Here is a 25,018-nt window from a genome sequence, read left to right on the forward strand (position 1 = left end):
GATTGTAAGCCTGTATAAAATACAAGCATTACTCTGTGATAACTGGTGTTTGCTCATCACACATGACGTAGATTAGTCAGAACCACCGACTTGTTCCTGAATGCGAGAGAATATTGAAAGAAAAAAACTTACCCGTGTCGCAAAAGTTGTGGTGCTTTCAGATCGGTGCGAATTCAGACCCCAGCTGAGAGGATGTCTCAAAATCACTTTCAAATAATATGAGACGAGACGGCCCTCTGCATGGAGAATCGTAGTTTATATGAGAAAGAAGTAAATCATAACGTGTTATACCATAGAGAGCTGCTCTGTGGTTATAGCCTATACATGGAGGTAGAATTCAACGGCTCTCAACACATTGGTCGTTACCACAACTCGTCAGGGAACCATCTTCAACTGCCATTTTCATAATCCTTTTTGTTGTTACAATTATTATTTTGAGTATCATATCAAGTGTGTCCAGTTAAAATTCCAGATTATTCTATCCTTGATGTACAGGCCCACGCACAGGTTACTCACAACATGGAGCAATAAATTATTCCTCCATGCTCACAATCACCAACTGTACTATCGTGTACAACATAATGCACACGTAATGTACCCCATGTATGTAGGCGGTATACCTGTACATGGATTCACCATGTCATTGTATTATGCGAAAGGCAATGTGATCAATGATACCCCCCCCCCCCCCCAATGACGTCATTACTTTTTACCGGCGCGGCAGACATTTTGTCTGAAGTATAACATTGCCATCCGCAAGAAATCCTCATTAGCAATCCGTCTTAGTTTGTTTTCTTACCATTTCCTATACAGACAATTCCGTATAAATTGATTTAGAAGGGGCGGGGGAAATCCCATTTTAAGAGCACTATACGAGTACGACAGTATTTTTATGTACAGAGAAAACAAAATTTGGCACGCGGCGGTTTAAAATGATCAGTTTATCCAAACGGCAAATCAACGCCACTGACGGTGTAAATAATCGCTATGATTTGTTGTAGAGATGAGGATGAGAAAATAACATACCCCGGTGACATCACTGACCGCGGGAGGAACTAGTTCAGCCTCTTAGCCGAAACTTCGTTGGGGCCCACGAGTCGCTAAGATCAAGAGTCCCTTTATTCTACAATTTAATGTTCATCCCGCCCTGACATAAAGTGCCCACCCGCACACGGCCGGAGGCTATCGGGGCCCAATTTCATAAAACACGTTAGCCCGACAATATTAATTGCTTAGTTTGAAATGTCTTCATTGATAAAAACAGGATTACACAACCAAATTTACATTGCAATTATACTGGTATTCAGCTGTTGTTTGCAGATCATGGAAATCACGTGGAAATTTGGTTGATAATCCCGTTTTTATCAACTTAAGGAAGAAATGTCAATCTAAACAAATGTTCGTGCTTATAAGTTTTATTAAATTGGTTGTGATAAAGGGACCGGGGCCGCGCCCCCTCTCAGCGATAACTCATGGGTACAAAAAAAGAATCTCCACCGCAAACCTGGTGGGAGTGGACCTCCACCCATGGTGGATGGAGGAAGGAATTGGGTGAATGGTGTTAGAAAACATGACCAGTTTCTCCCAACTGGGGATGATCATTCTCTGTGAGTCACATTCACAATGAGTACAATCTCCCACTCATTATGAGTTGTAACCGTCCGTACGTAACCCCCAACTGCATGACGGCCGGACTGGGAGGGAGGGGGTATAATGACGGCATATAAGTGTCTTTCCATGAGTCCGTAACCGACATAGAACTGTTTTTCTCTGTGATGAAATACTACACTTTTCACAGTCGAGACAAGAACGGTAAGTGCACGTTCATTGAATATTCTACGACCATGTGAAACAAAACCTCTACGTTGGTTGCTAATAAGCATGTTTCTCTCAGAAAGTGCTTATTTTAAATAACGGTTGCTTTCTGCCGATCCGATATTCAGTGCTGCAGACTATAAAGACAGCAAAAAAAAGTAACTCGTTGTAAAAGCACCTGTAATTTGAAAATGGTTACTGATCGTATTATGATTATGCGTGCAACGGGGGAACTATACGCCCCAAGAGTCGGTTGTTACATTTGGGGGAAAAAATCTGGAAAAAACATGTGCAAGCTATTCTTTTCAATTATTTTTATCTGAGAATTTAAAAAGATTCAAGTTGATTAAGTCGATATTAGTCTAGATTAATAGTATGTGCGCGTCGTCAGCGTGCAGCATGGCACATAGAGATCAGTGATTGAAGGACTAGGTTGCCAGTTTATGATGCATAGACGGTCAATCGTGGCAGCAAGGAAGGCAAAATCTGTGATTGTATTATGCTGAGCACCAACAAGAATGTTTGATCGAGTGGAGAAAAAACAAGCAAGCAAATGCCGTACATGAATTAGGCCGGTTTGATCGTGGAATGCTCGGTACGTGTATGGTACGTGTAAAACGTGGTCATAAATCTATAGTTTCATCACGGAGGTGGAATACTCCATGGTTTCATTTCATCGGTTGTTTTAAAACACGTGGCAAACACTAATTGTTTATTTTGGTGTATGAATATACGTACATGTATGCATGGCTCCATGGTGTATGCATCTGCACACCTTGCATCTGTTTATAATATTTGTACTCTACCAACGCCTGGTGTTGGCTATCCCGTACACATGTGTATCATTCATAAATTATTACTCATAAAAATAGATGTATACGATTTGAGACAGTCACTAAACTTGGAATCTACAACTTCGGAAATGTGTACTTTGTGTTTGTGTAGTTTATTTATCGCTCCATCCCCCAGCCATGCATGATTGATGTTGCAACTACATGTAGACTGTTTGTATAGCTGCAAGGTTTCAGCTACATGATTAAAGGTAGTAGACACTATTGGTAATTACTCAAAATAATTATCATCATAAAACCTTTCTACGAGTAATGGGGAGAGGTTGATAGTAGGCCAGTAAAACATTGTGAGAAACAGCTCCCTCTGAAGTGACGTAGTTTTCGAGAGAGAAGTAATTTTCTACGAATTTGATTTCGAGACCTCAAGTTTAGAACTTGAGGTCTCGAAATCAAGCATCTGAAAGCACACAACTTCGTGTGAAAAGAATGTTTTTTTCTTTCATTATTATCTCACAAGCTCAAATTTACACAGGTTTGTTATTTTATGCATATGTTGAGATACACCAAGTGAGAAGACTGGTCTTTTACATTTACCAATAGTGTCCACTGTCTTTAAATAAAATGGCCAGATGATCTCTTATATTTAAACTAAGGTCAACATAAATTATTAAATAGCCTCAAAGGTACAATTTTAGAATAGGGCCACTCCAGGGAATAGGGTTAGCATCGTTAGGGTTAGGGGTAGGCTAGGTTAAGGGGTAGGTTAGGGGTAGGTTAGGGGTAGGCTAGGGTTAGGGGTAGGTTAGGGGTAGGCTAGGGTTAGGGGTAGGCTAGGGTTAGGGTTAGGGGTAGGCTAGGGTTAGTTAGGCCATTAGGGTTAGGGCTGTCGTTGAGTGTGGCCCTGTTACTCCGCCACAAAAATTCCTCAAACCAGATATAAAGTGCATGCTCTTGAAAGGAAGTATAGTCCGATGCATAATTATTTCTAAATCTAAGTTTAACTTACACCATGCAACTGGCAACAATTTCAAATCCTATTAATCCATAGTACATGATATTTACCACAAACATATAACTTGAATTGTATTGTATTGTACCCTCCCAATGCAAAGTGATTTGCACTTAAAGTGATGGAGGAAGTCTTTCTGAAAAGTCTTACAATAAATATTTACGTATTATTAACGCCTATCCTATTTTTAGAAACCAGTGACGAACCGAAAGACTGTGACAGGCTGGCATGATTTCCTTCTTGGGTCATGTAGGCATACTGTGTGGAATTTAAATTGTTTAATCAGAACTCTTTGCTTTATATAAATGCAGTCAACATTTTGATCGACGTATCCTTTAATTGATTCAATTTTTCTGTGCAGGACATGTTTTCAGACAACTATCCCCCAGCGCAACGTGAACCAAAGCAGCTGCGCAGTACGCTGTCTTATATCTACTACACAGATGATAAGAAAGGAGAAGGCGCTACTGGAAGTGTATTTGGTGGCAGAGAAAAGGTATATCTATACATTGGGTAGTAGTAGGTAGAGAAGATTTTTTTTGCTGTCAAAGCATCTTTGTTTTTCATTGACTAAAGCCAGGAATTCAAAGCAAATTTGATGGGAACTGGATGTCACAATGTCACTCCTTTGCAGCGATATTTGCAAGCAAGTTGAGCAGAGTTGAACTGCTGCAAATTATTCATTTCGCATTCACAGGAAGTATGAACCGGGCTATAGGGTAATCCCTAATCCACGTTTCTGATAACATTTAGCATACAACAGCGAGAGCCATTCTTGACAACTAGAAATGTTTTATTTTTATTTTACAAAGTGGAACGGGTTTGTTTTTTCAACTTTTCACCATGTTCACCTGATTTTATTTTGTGTCCCAATTTCATAAAACGCACACAATTTTGTATTACCGCAGCAGCCTAATTTTATTCCAATTTCTTCCCCATCCTCTTGTCGAGCAATGCATAATCTTAAAATTTGTGTATGACAGAGACTTGCAGTTGCAGAGGCTTCTTCTGCCGCACAAGCCTGTTTTAACTATAGGGCCTAAGGTCCAGTGATGCCAACTTGCTTGCCGTTCCACCTTCCAGTTCCAGGTTGAAAGCTTATGGAGAAAGAAGTTTCTGGGTTGCAACCCCGCCTGTGGAACGGCTTGCCTCTTACCCTTAGATCACAACCTGACATTGTCTTCATTCAAATCCAATCTCAAAACTTACCTCTTCAGTCAAGCCTACCATTACTTTTTCCCGAGGTGATATTTTAGCGCAGTGAATAGTTTTGTCTAGATACCAGCGCTTTAATATAAGATTTATTATTATTATTATTAATATTAATGCTACAGAAATCTGGCGAGAAAGTTGCGGTCAAGGTTTTCAACAATGTGAGCTACAGACGGCCCGGCAGCGTGCAGGACAGAGAGTTTGATGTCCTCCTCAAACTCAAAAATCCAAATATCGTGAAGCTCCTGGCTATTGAAGAAGACGTAAGTACCTGAAGTACTTTGATCTTGTTGTCCAATGCATTGTCCAATACTCATCAGAAGGACAAGACGATGTTATTTATTTGATTTATTTACTTTAAATGATATTTAACGAGGGTGACCCATCCAGCACAGCTGATCATTTGGGGCCCTCACATTATATAAAATATACATCAAATATAATTTAATACAAAAAGTGACAAGACTTGGTAGAAGGTCTGTACCGATCACACAAAGTTCAGAATTTATTCTTAAAATTAAAATTAAAAAACTTTGTTCAGACAAATGTTAGCCTACGTGACTAGATATTTGTATGCTGGTTAAAGTTTAGACTTGCCACTGTTTATCTAGGTCACTGACTTGTCTTAATGCTAGTAGGAAACTGTGTCAGGAAGGTTTTCTCATGTTGATTCTGGGTCTTATTAAAAAATGATTCTAGTCCAGTAAACCTCTGTGAGTATCAAGCCCTGTCGTGGATTCCGCCTTCCACTCCCCCCAAATTCCAGTCCTGTAATGGTAGGTCTTCTACCGACCGACAGGTGTTCAATATTCAAACTTGCATTTTGTTGTGGTTTTATTTGCAGCAAATATCAAAGGAAAGAGTGATTGTGATGGAGCTTTGTACGGGCGGGAGTCTGTTCAGCGTCTTGGACAGACCGGAGAACTCCTTTGGAGTACCGGAGGAAGAATTCCTCATTATCATCAGGGATATCAGTAAGTCACTCCCATGCTTCTTAAACAGATTACTGTTTTGGATTGAAGAATAAATCATACTTGAAGTATGAGTATGCATGGACTTAAATAGAGGTGCAGACTACAAATATTCTTGATTCTTCTGACAACACGAAGGCTACTTTTATTCACTGTCACATCAGCCATAAGCAAGAGTACAGGTTGGACAACATAAACCTCCGCCCATAAAGTAGACCTGTATACATATTACAACAACACTCAGACACAGTTTGCTAACAGACACTGTTACTGAGATTTTGGTCATACCTTAAAGCTGGGTTTATTTCCTGTCGAAAATAAAACGCAATTTGGCAAGGACCCGGATGCAAAACACGAAGCAAATTGACTAATACACACACTACCACTTGCACGTTGACAAACAAAACCCCCCCCCAAAAAAATAAAAAAAATAAAAATAAAAATAAAAATAAAAATAAAATAAAAAATAAATAAAATAAAAAATTAATAATAAATAAATAAAAACAAATAAATAAATGAATAAAAAAAAAAAAAAATCAAATATCAACACTTAACACGTGTAAAGTCGTATCTTGCCCCCTCGCTGTCACCTATAGCATCCATGAAAAGAAATAGACTGCCTAGATCATCGAAGGGTAAAACTGGGGGGAAATCCCATACTTATAACTTGGCCTTGTGCTTTGTAATAAACCATCCATGTGTACAATGAAACAGCGAAATGTTTTGTGTTGCATGTACATGTAGGTGCCAATGGACAAGGAAGTGGAAAACATTATAGTAGACCTGCCTGTTGTTGGGTTTGGCATTACAATTTCTTTCAGTTGTTTTCTTGCGTATCCGCCCAAATTTTGGCCTGCAAGTTTGCTAGAAATGTAAAAACTGAGTTCTCTAAAGTTGTTCACTCTATGGCAGATAAAACAGGGTGTCAAAATTTATAACAGGGTGCCCCAAAAATCATCGACCCAAAACTCATTTGGAAGAGTGTTTGACAACAGTTTCTTCTGAACTAGAACAAGCAGCTTGCGTATCCGCCCAAATTTTGTGTATATTGGCCCGCAAGTTTGCTAGATATGTAAAAACTGGGTTCTCTGAATTGTTCTATATGGCAGATAAAACAGGGTGTCAAAATTTAAAATATGGTACCCCCCAAAAACATTGACCCAAAACTGATTTAGAAAAGTATTTGACAACAGTTTCTTCTGAACTAGAACAAGCAGCTTGAGTATCCGCCCAAATTTTGTGTATATTGGCCCACAAGTTTGCTGTAAAAACTGGGTTCTCTGAATTGTTCTATGGTAGATAAAACAGGGTGTCAACATTTTAAATATGGTACCCCCCAAAAACATTGACCCAAAACTGATTTAGAAAAGTATTTGATAACAGTTTCTTCTGAACTAGAGTGATGGTCAAAAACAAGTTTGCAACTTTGACCGCATTTCCAGAGTAAAAAATCTCATGCCTAAAACTGACTTAAAATTGAAAAACCAAATTGTCAACAAATCTTTAAACAGGGTAAACCTGTGGTTTTCCTTGAGTTCCCGTCCTCGACAGCAAACTCAACAAAATCAACAAATGTTACACTGACTCTGACGATTTATCAGATTTTACCTTTCTATCTCTCAATGCAAAAGTTAAAAGTCTCCCAAAGTGTCAACTACAATTGACTGCCCAGGCTCTGAGCTTTGTCCTTGGAAAGGGCACGGTAATATTCCTCTGCTTATTCTGGGCACTTCTTTAGAATCTCACCAAGGGCACCACACCAAAAGCACAGTGCATCACGGCAATGGGTCTATTTCGAGGCCTGCATTTCAAATTTGCATTTGATTTTTTTCATCCTGATTATTTGTTTTGGTTGATTTTAGGCAATGGTATGAAACACCTTCAAGACAAGGGAATCGTTCACCGTGATTTAAAACCTGGGAATATAATGTGTTGCCACGGACCTGATGGTCGTTCAGTGTACAAATTAGCCGATTTCGGGGCAGCCCGTGAATTGGCTGAAGGTGAGAATTTCGTCAGCTTGTACGGGACTGAAGAATACCTAGTAAGTTATGGATTCAAACAAGTTTTCTTCAAACTGCAATTTTGTTGAAAAGGTATTTTTGGTGTCAAATCTGTTACAACCTATTGTTGTAATGTATCTTATTATGATTGTTTATAGTTGTTTACTGTGGCTTTTCCTAGACATTAATGCCTTCAAGCATAAACTTGTCTTTTTTTCTTGGCATGCTTTGCTCGTGAGTTTGTATCATGTTTTGTTTTAATAAAATGATTTTACCGTATTAAATTTGTATAATTTGTCTGTGGAAAAAACTGTTCCATTGATTTGAATTGTATTGACTGACTTGACTTAAAGAACTTGCATCTTCATCAAAAGACAGCCATCATTTTATATTGTTTTAAAACAGAAAAATTATGCCAATATAAAGTATCTTCATTTTTTTCATTGATTAGTTTGTTTAAAGACAGTGGACGCTATTGGTAATTGTCAAAGACTAGTCTTCACAGTTAGTGTATCTCAACATATGCATAAAATAACAAACCTGTGAAAATTTGAGCTCAATCTGTTGTCGAAGTTGCGAGTAGTAATGAAAGAAAAAACACCCTCTGTCACACGAATTTGTGTGCTTTCTGATGCTTGATTTCGAGACCTGAAATCAAATTTGTGGAAAATTACTGATTTCTCGAAAACTACGTCACTTCAGAGGGAGCTGTTTCTCACAATGTTTTATACTATCAACCTCTCCCTATTACTGGTAATCAAGAAAGGTTTTATGATGATAATTATTTTGAGTAATTACCAATAGTGTCCACTGCCTTTAATACTGTTACAGATTGTGTCTGTGTACATGCTTTCTAATCCAATGTGCATGTATGCAGTGTGATGACCTGGTTATAAACCAAGTACAAAGCAAAGTTAAAACAATATGTAACAAACAAGTTAAAATTATGTAACAAAGAACAAGGGAGGGAGTGAGGAGGAAAATGAGATGTTAAAGACACTGGACACCTTTGGTAATTGTAAAACACCAATATTCTCACTTGGTGGAACTCAATTGGTCGTCGAAGTTGCGAGATAACAATGGAAAATTTACACCCTTGATGGACAAAGTTGGTGCTTTCAGATGCTTGAATTCGATGCCTCAAAATCAAATTCTGAGCTTTCGAAATAAAATATAAATATTTTAGTCACTAAAATATTTGAAGAGTGAGAAATAACTTCTTTCTCGAAAATGACTGTACTTTAGTGGGAGCCGTTTCTCATAATGTTTTATACTATCAACATCTCTCGATTGATCGCTAACCAGTAAGTTTTTACGCTAGCAATTATTTTGAGCAATTACCAACAGTACCCGGTGCCTCTAATGAAGACTATTGTTCTCTCATCCATTACTTTCAGCATCCAGATATCTACGAGCGAGCAGTCCTTCGAAGACCACTCATGAAGACGTTCACTTCCTCGGTAGATCTGTGGAGCATAGGAATCACGTTATTTCATGCAGCATCTGGCATGTTGCCGTTTCGACCATTCGGTGGCAGGAGAAACAGAAATACAATGTGAGTTGAAACAACTGTCACGAAACGGTAGGATTAATCCTATTTCGGGTTAGGAAGAGTAACCCATCCTAACTTCCATGTAGGATGGGTTAAATGCCTCCTAAAGTCTTCGGATACGGAACTTCCCTCGATTTCAAAAAACTCTTCCTAACTTAAGACTAATCTTAGGACTTAGGACGAGTCCCAACACTGCACTGTAGCATGCAGACCTTAAGATTAATCCTAAGTTAGGACGAGTTACGTGCCTAACTCGAGATAAGATGAGTCCTACTGAACCCCTGAACTCCTAAGTCCTAAGATTAATCCTAAGGTAGGAAGAGTTTGGTGAAATCGGCGGCTGGGCTCTCGGTGGCAGCAGACTTACCAGGTAAATCCATGTTATGGTGCTCGAAACTCTGTAAACAATGGAAATAAACCTGGTTCGTCTGCCGCCATCGTACATGTAGCATTCAAAAGTCTCACAATCATTCATTCGTCACTTCAAAACATACCACAAACATTTCAAGCAAAGCTGCCAGGGCTCAAAATCAAAGTTAAACATTTTGCCAGTTAATGCACAGTCTTTGTGTCCTTCTTTTGAATAATAATTTAGCCCGTGCTGGCAAAAGCTCAGCTTATTTTTTATACAAATATAGTTGCCAAGGACATCGGGGTGCTTCCAACTGATCTCCCCAACTTAGGGATAGACAAGAATGGACAAATCTCTACACGATGCCGACCTCGGTCGACTAGAGAGAGAGAGAGAGAGAGAGATATGCTTTATTTTGTTTTCTTGTTTCGATATCTGGTCTTGTCAACAAAGTCCTGCATTCTTGTGGATTCAACCGCCCCCCCCCCCCCATCTGCCAATTCTAGTCACAGTTGATTGATCAATCCATTAGTGATGCAGCAGTATTTTTAAACCCCATGCTCTTGATTTATGCAATATTAGGCACAAGATGACCACCATGAAGGCATCAGGAATTATTTCTGGCGTTCAGAGGGACTCGGAAGACGGTCCGATCACATGGAGTCGGGAGTTGCCAATGACAACACAGCTCTCACAGTAAGCAATCATGTAGTCTGTTAGCGTTTTTTCTTGAACATCAGGCCCCACTTTCATAGAGCTGCTGCTTATAAGCAGAAAATATCGCTTAACATTTGTCTGCTAAGCAGAAATGAGCAGGATACCAGTCACAAATTGTGTATGTGGCATGGTAGTTGTGTATAACCATGTTCTGGTAGCACAATTTTGTTGTGCTCAGTCATTGTTTGTGCTTAAGCAGCTCTTTGAAAGTGGGCCCAGGGCTCTAACTTGGACCACAGCTCCAAGTCCAGTAGTGCCAGGCCAGTAAACTTTTGAACGTATAAGTCCAGTGGACAATACCTCACTGTGTTACATCTTGAACGCAAAATAGTTATGTTCACACATTGACTTTTGAGTCTGATAAAAAACCTATCACCCTCATATGCCCACGGCTTGAAAATGTTGTAGCCTCATCCTAGGCAAACCAGCTTCTCAACTGTGAGTAAGGATCATAAGCCTCTTAAATTGTTTATATATTTATTTATTTTGACTACTGCAATCGAAACAGGCAACAGTTTATTGGGTTTTTTTTTCTTGGGGGGGGGGGGGAGCTGGGTCACAGCGCTGACAGTATTTTAGATGGAAAGATTCGCTTCAAAATGAAGATAATCAAAATTTACTTCCATTTTGGGGATAAAAATAACTTGTACTTTACCCTTAAATCTACCCAGAGGTCTGAGATGTCACGTGGAAGAATTGCTCGCAGGGCTTCTGGAGAGCGACGTCAATAAGATGTGGTCCTTTCAAACGTTTCATGAGTTCGCCCAGTCCCTTGTGAATAAGACTGTGCTGGATGTGTTCCACGTTACAACGTCACAGCTTCTCAAAGTTTACATCAATCCTACCTATTCGTAAGTTATTGGAATTTTTGCTCGTCAGTTCTTAAATGGTCTGTATGTTTCAACTTGCTTGCTCTAGTTATCGTCAAGAGACTGTGATGTCAAAACATAAATCACTATTGGAGGATGGAAGAAACTTGACTGCAGATGAGTGATATCTCTTTGTTGCAGTTTCATCATTGTTATGTAACAAGTCCCTAGGGAAGTTTGGCTGAAATACCTTTGTGGTTTGTTGCTTGATGTTTAAGGGCAGTGGACACTATTGGTAATTGTCAAAGACTAGCTTTCACAGTTTGTGTATCTCAACATATGCATAAAATAACAAACCTGTGCAAATTTGAGCTCAATCGGTCATCGAACTTGCGAGATAATAATGGAAGAAAAAAACACCCTTATCACACAAAGTTGTGTGTGTTTAGATGGTTGATTTCGAGACCTCAAGTTCGAAATCTGAGGTCTTGAAATCAAATTCGTGGAAAATTACTTCTTTCTCGAAAACTATGGCACTTCAGAGGGTGCCGATTCTCACAATGTTTTATACCATCAACCTCTCCCCATTACTCGTCACCAAGTGAGCTTTTGTGCTTTTGAGTAATTACCAATAGTGTCCACTGCCTTTAACATCAAATAGTCGCATCCCCTCAAGGTGATCCCCTGCCTGCCGCTTCTCATGTTGTATCTTAAACTTTGGTGTGATCCCTGGCTACACTGCAGCTTAACGGTTCTATGGCTTCTAACTTACTGGCAACCCGAACAAAGATATTGACTGTTTCAGGCAGACTGCCAACATAGGGCTGGATAACTCAGTTGTTAGAGCGTCGGCACTTTAAACCGGAGGTTGTTGGTTCCAGTAATGTTTTCAAACCCAAACCATTATCATTACGGTAAGACAATAAAGATGGTTTCGCTTTTTCTACTAAAGGAATTAATTTTTCTGAGTAAAATTATTACACATTCTTTTCGTTCATTATTTGAATTCAGATTTGCAGAGTTTAAGGAACACATAGCGATGCAAACCTTCTTGCAATCACAGCAACAGATCCTTCTATTCAATGGCGACATTTTTTACCCGGACGCATCACTGCGTTGTCAGGCATTCCCTGAAACATCCATCACCAACCCCATCTTGCTGTTTGGCAAGACTTTTGACGGCACAGTATCACCTGTCATCACTGCATCACGTAAGTGTTGGTTTTTGTTTATTGATAAATACTAACAACTGTCCCCTGTTGAGCTATTTGCCTTATTTTAAGATTCAATTGAAATGGAAGTTTGGCTGAAGTTTGCAGAGTGTATCGGTGACAAAAACCACAGCTGATTTTGTTTCACAGCTTGAAACTATAGATATTCTACACTCACTCTCTTAAAATGAAGAATTTTGTCAGCCATCAGTGCATATTTCCACGGTGAACAACGCCATGAAACTGGGTTCTGGTAAAACAAAAATTAACCACAGCAGAACATCAGTTCTGGCATTGAAATTAGAAAAAAACTTGAAGAGAAACTAGAGCTCGGAAGTAGTTATACTTTGAAAAAAATCATTGACACTTGAAAGCGGGGTTTACCCAATGAATGGACAAAAGTGGTCAGGTTTCTATGATAATAATAGCACGCTCACAACGCCTTTTGTATTCGTGGAACAAGACATGTTTTGATGTTAAGCAAGGTTCAGCATGCACCAATTAGTTACATTACAAGCTTAAGTTTAAAGTGGTGGTCTGGAGACTGGACTCGTCATGCAGAGGTCACTTGCAACCGAGGTAAAGGATCAAGTAGTAAAATTAATCGGAACATTTGATTCAAATCAAATAATTTGGCCAGAATAAATTTATCAAACCTGTCATTAACCCTCCTACTATGGGTACCAAGTTGTCCAATCAGGGCAAATACACTTCCCAATGAGTTGTCCAATCAGGGCCAACACACTTCCCAGTGAGTTGTCCAATCAGGGCCAACACACTTCCCAGTGAGTTGTCCAATCAGGGCCAACACACTTCCCAGTGAGTTGTCCAATCAGGGCCAACACACTTCCCAGTGAGTTGTCCAATCAGGGCCAACACACTTCCCAGTGAGTTGTCCAATCAAGCCCAGTTTTATAGCTCTGCTATTTGTCAAATTCTGCGCTTACGATCACCCCCATTCTCCACTTACTGTGCAAGCGCTAAATTTCTTCGCTAGATGTGTAATGAAGAATGCCATGTGACGTGGAGTATACACACGAGCGAAAGCAAATTCCCTGCTTACCCGTCAAATACGGGTTTTCAAAGCACGGAATTCTAAAGTGCTGATTGTTTGTTTATGGTAAACAGATCCTTGTAATTGGGCCCTGATGGAACCCATTCAACTCCATTTGTTGTTTTGTGGTAGTACGTCTAGACTACTAGCCGTGCAGAACTAAACCGTGAACATTAAGTCGGTCATAGTGTAACGATGCATTCATTGCATGGTATCATATTGGAGGCACATTGACCCCTTGTAGTACCCGGAAAACCCCTCCGCATATGCACGTCCACCATTTCCAACATTTTGGGAGTCAATTACTTTGTGTACATTTTGACTCCCAAAGTAACAAGGGCGTTGATGACGGCCATTGATCAACGCCCGAGATCGAAAGTCTTTGAATTTTCCAGGGGGAGGAAAACCGGAGGGGCCTGAGAAAAACCCTTGTGGAACTGTACTCATCTTGTGGTCTTTGCACTCTTTGCTGGGAATTAAACCTGGGCCACAGTGGTGAGAGACGATTTACGCACAAGCCAACCGTGCCACTCAAATCTATACATGCATAGTACTCAAAACATTGCAGAACAAGGCCTGCTTCAGCCTTTGCTTGTTCCTGATGCCCTCCATTGTCACCATTTCGTATAAAACCTTGCACTGACAGGTAGCCTACATGGAAAAATGAAGGAGACAAATAAAAATATAAAAATCCTACAATGCTGTATAGTAATGTTACATCAATGAGAAGGCTCAAAACCTTTGATTATTTTAGATTAAATTTGAAAAGGAAGAATTGTTTTTGTGAAATAAGTGTATAGAGTGAATATAGAAAAAGGTAGTTAATTTGTTGGGAATTTGTTTTTATTTTCCTTTTCAGCAACTATTCCACAGGTTCCGTCCAGATACTCACTGGAAACTGACGCTCCAAGGACAAAGGTACTATTCATCCTAGCAGTCAGGGTATAAGACTGTCTACCATCACACTTTATGCGTTGTAAGCCTAGTCTGGTAGACATTTTATTGTTTTGTTGTGTAGAAACTAACGAGGCGACTTTTTATCTCTTCTAATTACAGCGTAGCATCTCAGCACTGTTCTATCTTAAAAGGAAACAGGAGAGATTATTGTCGATGCAGAAACTTATGGACAAATCAATTGAAGCTTTTACGTAAGTCGGGTGAAATACCTCAATTGCATCCATCCTCAAATTTGCATTGGCAGGAGGTACAGATTTGAGGAAGTCATCATCAGCCTTTTTCACACTATTCTCAAATCCTACGGGTGACCCGGGGAAATAAGGGCGGGCCTTTTCACACTAAAATCGCTTTACCCCAGGTCTTCCCTGGCAGATTTGACATACCCTGGGCAATAACAGGATAGCCACCCCCTGCTCTTGAGTAGGGGTTAGCAGTAAAACTTCAGGGTCTTCTTGAAACAACGTTCAACCTGAACTGAGTGGAATAGAGACACAGTGTGGAAGTGCCCCTGGGTAACCGAGGGGGAAACAAGTTACAAGCCTACCAAGCGCTGTATTTCTATTGCATATCATTTCCATTGTGTATTGTTTATTACTATAATTGCTTGTCATTTTTTCACTTGAATTTGTTTGCTGATTTTAAACTTATTTGTTTACCTTGTTTTTTCTTCTGTTTATCGACATGTTAGGGAGTTTGTGTTTAAATTTTACTCTGTAGCGCCATGGAACATTGCTGTTGATGGATTTTGCACTATATACATTTTTACAATTATTATTATTATTTTTCCAGAGATAAAGTGTGTACATGTATGTGATGTATTAAATAGAGATAAAATGGGTACCGGTAATTGTTGCAAACAAGAAGTGCATACACAAGAGGGAGAATGGGCCCTGATTGCTGGTATTTGCAAACATGGGTACATGTAAGTGTGCGTTTCTGTGCAAGCATTGTCCGAGCGATAACTCAAGAGAGACTTGGCATATCAACTCCAAACGTGATGTGTGGATTGGTCCTGAGATCCCCCAGAAGCTGTTTGTGTTTTCATCCCCTGAACATAAATGTCAAGGGTCATTATGTCTAAAATAGAAGGAATGTTGTCCAAAGCCTAAACTCAAGAAGCATGGGATGTCATCGGGAACATGTGTGTTCATCAACACACCATTTTTTTACATTTTATTTTTACAGTCGCTATTTGAAAGATTCAGAGAAGCTTCTGAGCTACCACTTGAGGAAGTTGGATTCCGCCGTTTCGTTACCGCTAGTGCGGCTCCAGGACATGCAGGAGAAAATCTCTACTTTGCTAGAAGTGACCAAGGTAGCGATGCCCAAGGTTAACGGGCACAGGGATGAAGACCTCGCTGGGGTCTGCGATAACCTGGAGATTGTGTACGACGAGGTGGTCCTGAAAGATGAAGACGCTGATAAGGTGTGTAATGATGAAAGCCTGCAGCAGAACCGTTTTTGTACGAGTATGAGCTCGGAACCATGACATGAACCTGATCGGACTCAGTGCTGTGTTGATCCCCGCTCCTCTCTAAAGTTCGGAGAGGAGACCCTGATTGGCTGCCATAAATAATAGCTGTAGTTGACACTCTAGTGCAATATCTTGATGTTCTTCTTTGTTGCGAATCGTCCAAATTGACATTTTTTTAAAGTGGCTAGGAGGCAAGGTGTCACCCCCACCCCCTCGATTGTGTCCCAATTGTGTGCTTGGATCTCAGCAATTCGTAACAGGAGTTTTCTTTTTCTTTTATATATATATATATATATTTTTTTTTAGGGGGGGGGGGGGGGCGAGGTTTTTTTTTACATAGGAGAATTGTTTGTTAAAGTATAGGAACCTGGGGGAGGGGTAACCTCTGCCCCCACACCGTGCAGGATGTACAAATTGACACATGAGTTACTAGACTATTTTCTTCACAGCCATGATGCCGTTTCCATTGCTTGTGAAGAAAAAAAAGGAATAAACAAATGAAAATGCGTGCACCACGATTAGTATTTATATAGTATGATTTACGTTGTGGCTTTTACACCCATAGCTATTTTCCCGATACAAAGACGTCTCCGCTCAGATGCAAAGTGTTCAGAATGACATCGTGCAGAGAGATGCACTTACCAAATCATGGGTCAATCAATGCGGGTGTAGAACAAAGGACCGATGGTAAGCAAGTTGTGAAATGAAAACTAAATGTACACTGCAAACACTGTTAAATTGTTTCTTCCTGGTGTCTATATGTGACAACACCAACATGGTGTTACTTATCCCCGACACTATATCATTGGTGAAATTAACACCGTGTCGGTGTTGTCACATATAGATACCAAGAGAATCAATTTAACACCCACGTTTTTGCAGGATAGTAGATCACTGAACGTGTTTAAAGGCACTGGACACAGTTGGTAAAATGTCAAAGACCACTTGGTGTATCGCATTATATGCATAAAATAACAAACCTGTACAAAATTGGACTCAAAATGGTCATCAAAGTTGCAAGAAAATAATGGAAGAAAAAACACCCTTGTTGCACAAATTTGTGTGCATTCAGTAGCAAAGTAAAAGGCTTCAGATGAAGTCTTTTATTGTTTGAGTAAGAAATAATCTCTTTCTCAAAAACTACGTCACTTCAGATGGAGCCATTTTTCACAATGTTTTATACTACATGTAAATGTATCAACAGCTCTCCATTGCACGTTACCAAGTAACGTTTTATGACGACAATTGTTTCGAGTAATTACAATAATGTAGTACCAGTACCTTGAATCTATGATGTCAATCATTTTGTTGTTATTCTTATGCCAACAAAAGCCATTAGAAAACATTTAAAATTGCTATCAATATTTGCTTCCCTAAGATGCATCTTTGACACTTGTAAAATGAATTATTTTTATACTTATCAAACTTTGTAAAATTTTACCCTTGTCTCTTTGCCCAGGGTTGATACAATTATCATGCGTTGTGTTTAGTGAGCTTCATTGTTGAGATTGTTTATTGTGTATGTTGTAGATGGGCCAGTTGTGTATTTTTCTTGTTGCTAGATCGCTTTGTAGCATTTCCCCTTTGTTACAAATGCTAGGAGTATACTCCATGCCCATTGTTCTTCTATAATTTCGTTTTTCCATTGTTAAGTACCTATTCAGTTTGTTTTCTCATTGTTTTAAAATGTGTCAAGTTAAATATATAGCAATTAATTATCTTTGGTTTCAAGTGTATTTAATTTAACCGTTTTTATGAGGCTGCAAATAAAACTTGTATTCTTTTCTCCTAGATTGCACCTCTTAGGATTGAACGATTGTATTCTGTTAAGTCCAATAAGTATTTCACTAGCAAACAAACACCATAAACTATTTTAAAATGCTGTCTGAGTTTTATACTTTTATAATTTTATTATAAAGTAATATTTTAATGCATACTTTATATTAAATAGTAGTTTAAAATTAATTTTGTTTTTATATTTTTTGATTGTAATTTACATGTAATTCTCATTTTAAGTGTGATATTCAAGAAGTACATTCCAATATCTGTCAATTCTGTTCTAAACCTTTGCATGGTACATTGTTCAAACAATATTTTTTTTTTACATCTTTGTTTGATAATCTGATATAAATGCTTTGTGTTTCATTACAAAACAGTATCAAGCAGTTCAACAGCTGGTTCAAAATACAGCTAGAAATTTATGCAAACTTCAAACGAGACAGTAGGTCAAAATCTCTCCCATACAACGAGGAGCAAATCCACAAAATGGAAAAGTAAGTTTCATTTCATTTATTCCATTACATTTGTCTTTGTCTGGTTAGGAATCCAAGGGATCCCCAAAAGGAGATTTGAGCCCAATTGCATAGAACCGTTCAGCTGAAAATACTGCTAAGCAAATTTCCTTGTTTGGCAAAAAATGAGCGGGGCACCAGTTGCAACAATGTAAGCTTTGTGGAATTTTGGCTGATAACCAGTTTCTGTGAAAGCAGGTTTTTTCTTTGCTTAGCACAAGACCCAATTTCACAGCGCTGCTTTACTTAAACACAAAAAAGAGCAAAGCACAAACAAAACAGTTAGTTGGGCACATTTTGTAAAATAAAACAGAGGTTGTAAGCAGTTGAAAAGCAATACCATAAAATCAGGCTCAAGTTCTGAGTGTTGGTTCGAATCCCAGTTATGATTTCTATTAATTTTATTTCAGGATCAAGTTTAATGAAACGATACCCTTGCTAGCATCCATTGTCAATGACCACTGCGAGAGTAATTGGCGAAGCAAGCATGGAGAAATGATGGAGTGGCTCGGGTAAGTCTATAAGAATGATCTTAATTATTAGAATTTGAACTAGATCTTGCACAGCAGGCCTGTGCCTGGTGTAAGCAACTGAAAAGCAGTACCATATAATCAGGCTCAAGTTCTGGGTGTGGGTTCGAATCCCATTCATGTCACTTGTGTCTTTAAGACTGCTTCTCTTCACCCAAGGGTATAAATCGGTACCTGCGAGGGTAGAGATTGATATTGTGTTTGAAAAAGCCCTCAGACGCAACGGCAGCACTGGTCTGTATACTCCCCAGGGAGCTATGAAAGATTAAATGAAAGTTATTGGCAAGTACTTTATTGTTATATTTGCTTCTTTGTATTCTTCTTCCACACCTAAATTGTACTACAACTTTTAATAATAATATAATAATAGTAATGGAGTCTTTGTAGCGCCGGTATCCGCCACAAAAAGGCACTCGTGGCGCTCGCTCAGGATACAAAATAAACAGTTCAAAAGAAAGGAACACAATATCAATCTCTACCCTTGCAGGTACTTCTTCTTTTACTGATAATACTTTTTCATGAACATTTTCTACTACTATTACTATTAATACTCCTTCTTAAAAGTAGAAGAAGTAGAAGAAGAAAGAGTTAGTTTTTCTTCTTCTCCTTCTTCTTCTTCAAATACTACTACAACATATACTCCTTGTTTTTCTTCTCCTACTTATTCTTTTACACTACCAATACTCCTACCTTTTCTTATTCTACTACTTCTCATTATTAAAGAGAGAAAGATCTTAGTAAACCGCTCCCAAAGATGAGGCAAATGAAGCAAACAACGGAATACTTTCACTTGCAGATGTTTGAGTTCATATTTTGATTTAGAAGTTTTGTTTCTTGTTGTTTCTGTGACAGCCTTGCCTATTCCCAGAAAGATCGATTATCTGAAGTAGATAAATGTCTGACACCGCTGGTAACTGAAGTCACTGCGGACAAAAACATCATCTTAAAGGTATAACTAAAGATAAACAAAGACCTTATTAGCTTAGAAATAAATAGTACATTTTGCTTTAATGCTGACAGTGTCACAGTCATTTTACTGTGCAATGGCAGTGCCATTAGAATGAGCTCTATTTATTACAAATTGACCTTAAAAATTAACTTTTGTTGAAGGCCAAGTTGTAACCCAAATAAAGTTTAGGTTGGCCAGGGCCCATTTTCATAGCGCTGCTAAGCGACCGATTTTCTGCTTAGCGGCCGATTTTTTTTTTGTGATTTCTATTTCATTGCGCTGCTAACCGTAAGCACACGAAAAGGCATGCTAACCTTCCGGTGCTTACTGCACGAAAATAAATGACGTCACAATGCAAATCCACGGTAAACACGCAATATGGTCGCCCAGTTTTTCTGCTCACCTTTGAAAAACGCTAAGGCTTCAGCAAATTTGTCTGCTACAGTAAGCACGCAAATTTGCTTACCGTTAAGCAGCGCTATGAAATTGGGCCCAGGTTTGAAGCAGTGCATGCCTTGGCTGCAGTTTCTAGAATGTTTATTTGCAATAGAATTTGCAGGGCTGATGTGAGCTACAGCATTGGGACCCGTTAAAGTGTGGGAGTTTGTCTCGTTAAAAGCAATGGACGTGGAACCAAAGTGGTCTAAAAAAATGTATGAATACAAAATGGTGTTTTATGGCTTCTTCTTTTTGTTTTCAGATAACAACCAATGTCTTTTCAGTTGATGATTACTTTATCCAAGATTTTTTTGTTTAAATTCCCTTTTATTTCGTAGCTTGGTGAGCGGTGTCGGGAGTTGACAGTCAAAGCCACGGAATGTGTCACCTTCAAGATAGCTCGGACATTTGCCACCTACATTGGTTTGGAACAAAAAGATGTCAAAATTAATATTCTAGAAGACATTGAGGTAACTATTGGGGTCTTTTGTTGTTCAAGCGTACTATGCAAGTGCTTATCATGAGAAGAAATACCTGTTGAAAGATTGGTCATGACCTTATGTTCATATTTGTTTATTTTATTACACACCCAACTGCACAGCAGATGCTATTTAGCCTTTTTGAGGTATGGAGGACGCTGTAGTAGTGCACCGTCTGGTTTGGGTGTGTCTATAGACAAATTAACCCAAACCTAAACGTGCCATAGTGCTATGTCCACCATCTCAAAGAAATAGCTTATTGGTGGCCAGAATTGACAAACCTTTTTTCCTTGTACTGCTGTAGTTTAAACTCATTACCTGTATCTTTAATGGAAAGGTTTGCGGTAACGCCATGTAATGACTATCTGTAAATGAGTGGGAGTGGTTATGATACGTGTATCTTGCAATCCATACCAGTTCAAGAGGAATATGAACAAATACATGAAATACCTCTTCTCTCTTTAAATTTTCTTTTTCTCTTCTAGCCTTCACCTTGAATTTGTTTTTTATTAAAGGCAGTGGACACTATTGGTAATTGCTCAAAACAATTATCAGCATAAAACCTTACTTGGTTACGAGTAATGGGGAGAGGTTGATAGTATAAAACTGCTCCCTTTGAAGTGACGTAGTTTTCGAGAAAGAAGTAATTTTCCGTGAATTTGATTTCGAGACCTCAAGTTTAGAATATGAGGTCTCGAAATCAAGCATCTGAAAGCACACAACTACGTGTGACAGGGGTGTTTTTTTCTTTCATTATTATCTCGCAACTTCGATGACCGATTGAGCTCAAATTTTCACAGGTTTGTTATTTTATCCATATGTTGAGATACACCAAGTGAGAAGACTGGTCTTTGACATTTACCAATAGTGTCCACAGTCTTTAATGTCATCTTTAGTGGTTTTTAGGTTTATTTTGTCTCCTGCCTTGTGTTTTTAGGATGTTTGTAAATATCTATGTCACTGTGTATTTTGTCCCGGTTATCTTTTTATGGTTCCTCCTTTTTTTTTTTTTTATCGGTAGATGCAAATTTCATGTTTTTTAATAAGATATTTATAAATACATTGAATTGAATTGAACGACCCTTTGGCCTTGTGTCATTTGCATTTTTGGGCAACTTCTGTTTAAAAAATAAAATTAAATAAATGAATAAGACGTTGTTTAGATAAGTTTCCCATGGTTCTCACCCACAACCTATAGTAGTTGCATCCTTCTGTATTCTGTTAACGTTTTTCTGTTCACCCCCTGCAGCTACGGTCCAATGATGGCACCTTTCCAACAGACAGACTTTCCCCATATTTAAATGAAGTGTGCATTGGAAGTCTTTACGCAGAGACGGGAACCCAGACCGAGGAGAACGGTACCCAATATGCCAAGAATTACCCACAATGCCGTACAAGATTGCTACATTTAAGCCCAACGTGAGTCAAAAAAAAATAAGCGGACGAAGACTTCAACCAACCAAACTATTTTCAGAGCTACCACATCAGATTGTTACTTTTAAGAATTGCGTAGATAACTATTTCCACTATGCGCTGGACACTCTTGGTTATTACTCAAAATAATTGTTATCATAAAAACTTACTTGGTAAGGAGCAGTGGAATAAAACATTGTGAGAAACGGCTCCATGAGAAGTAACATAGTTTTTGAGAAAGAAGTAATTTCTCACTAAATCAAGCACTTGAAAGCACACAACTTGTGCATCGTGTTTTTCTTCTATTTTTCTCTCGCCACTTCGACGACCAATTGAGTTCAAATTTTCACAGGTTTGTTAATTTATGCATATATATAGATACACCAAGTGAGTAGACTGGTCTTTGACCAACGGTGTCCAGTGTCTTTGACCTCGTAGAGAATTTAATCTACCTTTATTGTTGCACCATCTTCCATAATAATTATCTTATAGTTCTTATTTGGACTCTCCTTTATCTCCTTTTTCCTGGTCTATTCTGCGACAGCACACAATAACCAGACGGTTCTTGTACAACAACGATCTACACACAGCACAGTAGATACTATGAATTGCATTGTGTCACTACAAACCAGTGCTAAATTTCGTAGAACTGCTTAAGCACAAAAAGTTGCTAAGCACAACAAAACTGTGCTTACCAGATCTTAAGGTTAGCAGCCAAACTGCTTTGTCACATGTACAATATGTGACTAGTGTCCTGCTCATTTCTGTTTAGCAGAAACGTGTTTAGCAATATTTGTTGCTTAAGCAGCTCCATGAAACTGGGCCAAGAATATCCCTTTATTGACCCAACCGGCCCAACAATAATTTTGCTCATGCCATTTTCAAAGTCGCTGATTCTGGATCACGATGTGGACCTGTTGTGTGTTTTACAGTCTAGTGTTCTTGAGCCATGTTACTTCCTTACTCATTTGCTTTGCTAGTTATCTTATTTTCCTCAGCTGTTTTCCTTTTGTGTGTAGGCATCTTGATCAAGTTTACTACATCAGTCACTCTGGCTACATGTTATTCACTCTTATTTACTGTATATTCAATTTAAGATAATTTTATTGACGCTCAAGGCTCTTCATGGCCTCCCTCTAACGTGCATCGAAGCACCCTGTATCCTTTGGAAATTTGGCGCTTTATAAGTACAGCTTGTTGCATGTTAATGACCATTCTAACTATTATCTGCGTTAAAAACAGGTTACTCTCAAATTACAAAAAGGTCAAATGCAAAAATCCAATGGGGACATTTTATTTATTAAAGCTGCACCAACACTTTGGTAGGGTTAGGGTGTTTGATACTGTCGTATTTTTTTTTTTTTTTTTTTTAAGACTAGCCTGTAAAAAGACTTCTCTTTTAACAACAAGCCCTTGGCAAATTTGTTTTATTTAGTTTAGGCCTAACATTGTTATTTTTTACTCTTAGTCGTTATACTGTCTTGTGCTGACTTTGTATGATAATCTAGATCTTTGTAAAGCTCTTATCAACATTTTTTGTTGCAATGCACACAAAAAATGTTTTTTTTTTTTTTTTTTGGGGGGGATTATTGTTCTTATTTCAGAAGATTAGTGTAGTGTTTACCATAGTTTGTATGCACAAACTGAACTGTTATCGTATATAATTTCTGAACTTGCAGGCTCACCGACTGGAAACCCTCAGAAAAGGAACTCAAACAATTATGAGAACTCAACGGGACTTTAAAATCAAGCTTTTGGGAATTTTGTGTATTTATGTTTAGGCCTAACATTGTGATTTTGTACTCTTTGTCGTCATACTCCATTGTGCTGACTTTTTATTGTGGTGCAATGCACACAAATAAATGTTTTTTTTAAAGGATTACTGTTCTTAATTTAGTGTAGATTTGTGTCAAGCTCTTTTGAACATTTTTGTTGTTGAAATGCACATAGGCCTACTAAACAATTTTTTAATTTGTTATTTTTCTTATTTTAGACGATGCAGTGTTATCCATATAGTTTGTAACTGTTATCATTTATAATTTCTGAACTTGCAGGCTCACCGATTGGGAATCTTCGGAAAAGGAACTCAAACAGTCACGAGAAGCGATGGACAAAATGAATCTGATGTCAATGTGTTCAGATAACACCAGTCTTGAACTGTACAATTGATAATGGTGTGTAAGATTGAAAAACCCCAGTGGAAAACTAGCCGCACATGGATTGTTGCATAAGATCGGACGCCATTAGTGCGTAGATTGTGTGAGAGATTGTGTGCGTAGATGTCATCTGCACTCCATCCGCACTCTGATGGCCGAGAGGCAAATAGAGTTCAGGAGAAGTGAGCAAGGTCATTTGTCATCACAGACGATTCACTTGGAAAATTGGAGCAACCACTTGGTAGCCAGAAGATTCCTCACTACACGGTCCTGCTGTTTTCAAGATTTATTGTGCACATAAACAAGATGTAAAATGATGGAGTACCCAGTAATAATGCAATTCGCACAGAAATCGTAAGATATTCCATAGCACCAGATAAACATGTTATGAACATAGTGTACCGTTAAAAGTTATCACGATGATTGACAACCAGATTGTGTGGTTCTGCAAGATCAACCAAAGAAAAATCACCAGTCTGTCCATGGTCTGTCCAACCACCCTGACCCATAATGTTAATGTCTTCAATAGACACTCTCATCACATCCTCTCAAATGCGAAAAAAAGAAAACATTTCTAAAATGCTAAGCCAACGCCTAGTCCTAGTGCTTGTTAGCCTACAATCGGCTGTTGTACTAATTTCTGATGGTCATCACCGTAGTAGTTGCTTTTTTTTGTATACAAGTCGCCTGACACACAAGGCCTGAAGGCCACTTCAAGGTGTGGGCTACAATTATTTTTTTCCAGAGTCCATTGCCACCTACTCCTAGGGCTGAAACAGGGTTACCCCTTTCACAGTCCATACGAATGTAGGCTTGGGTATCATCAATCCGAAGC

The 25,018-nt window shown here is 38.7% G+C and overlaps 1 protein-coding gene across 7 annotated transcripts in view; it reads left to right on the top strand.

Annotated features, from left to right (window-relative positions):
• The window catches only part of LOC117304567 (serine/threonine-protein kinase TBK1-like), a 39,527-nt gene extending 14,605 nt beyond the window's left edge, over nucleotides 1–24,922 (top strand). For 4 of the 7 annotated variants that reach the window (XM_033789136.1, XM_033789103.1, XM_033789127.1 and 1 more), the window contains exons 2-19: nucleotides 3,977–4,111; nucleotides 4,950–5,090; nucleotides 5,672–5,801; nucleotides 7,661–7,842; nucleotides 9,199–9,356; nucleotides 10,288–10,401; nucleotides 11,094–11,273; nucleotides 12,243–12,442; nucleotides 14,356–14,414; nucleotides 14,553–14,644; nucleotides 15,639–15,879; nucleotides 16,493–16,614; nucleotides 18,084–18,200; nucleotides 18,629–18,730; nucleotides 19,601–19,697; nucleotides 20,474–20,605; nucleotides 21,864–22,033; nucleotides 24,082–24,922. In XM_033789136.1, coding sequence (XP_033645027.1) covers nucleotides 3,980–4,111; nucleotides 4,950–5,090; nucleotides 5,672–5,801; nucleotides 7,661–7,842; nucleotides 9,199–9,356; nucleotides 10,288–10,401; nucleotides 11,094–11,273; nucleotides 12,243–12,442; nucleotides 14,356–14,414; nucleotides 14,553–14,644; nucleotides 15,639–15,879; nucleotides 16,493–16,614; nucleotides 18,084–18,200; nucleotides 18,629–18,730; nucleotides 19,601–19,697; nucleotides 20,474–20,605; nucleotides 21,864–22,033; nucleotides 24,082–24,196 — 2,484 coding nt within the window. In that variant the 5' untranslated portion in view covers nucleotides 3,977–3,979 and the 3' untranslated portion in view covers nucleotides 24,197–24,922. Of the gene's footprint in view, nucleotides 1–1,732; nucleotides 1,813–2,265; nucleotides 2,422–3,976; nucleotides 4,112–4,949; nucleotides 5,091–5,671; nucleotides 5,802–7,660; nucleotides 7,843–9,198; nucleotides 9,357–10,287; nucleotides 10,402–11,093; nucleotides 11,274–12,242; nucleotides 12,443–14,355; nucleotides 14,415–14,552; nucleotides 14,645–15,638; nucleotides 15,880–16,492; nucleotides 16,615–18,083; nucleotides 18,201–18,628; nucleotides 18,731–19,600; nucleotides 19,698–20,473; nucleotides 20,606–21,863; nucleotides 22,034–24,081 lie in introns of those variants that run through there. The other 3 variants (XM_033789144.1, XM_033789095.1, XM_033789109.1) reach the window with 3 other exon arrangements.
• The last annotated feature ends 96 nt before the right edge of the window (nucleotides 24,923–25,018 follow it).

The sequence above is a fragment of the Asterias rubens genome, chromosome 2 (assembly GCF_902459465.1).
Source record: "Asterias rubens chromosome 2, eAstRub1.3, whole genome shotgun sequence".
Classification (NCBI taxonomy): Eukaryota; Metazoa; Echinodermata; class Asteroidea; order Forcipulatida; family Asteriidae; genus Asterias; species Asterias rubens.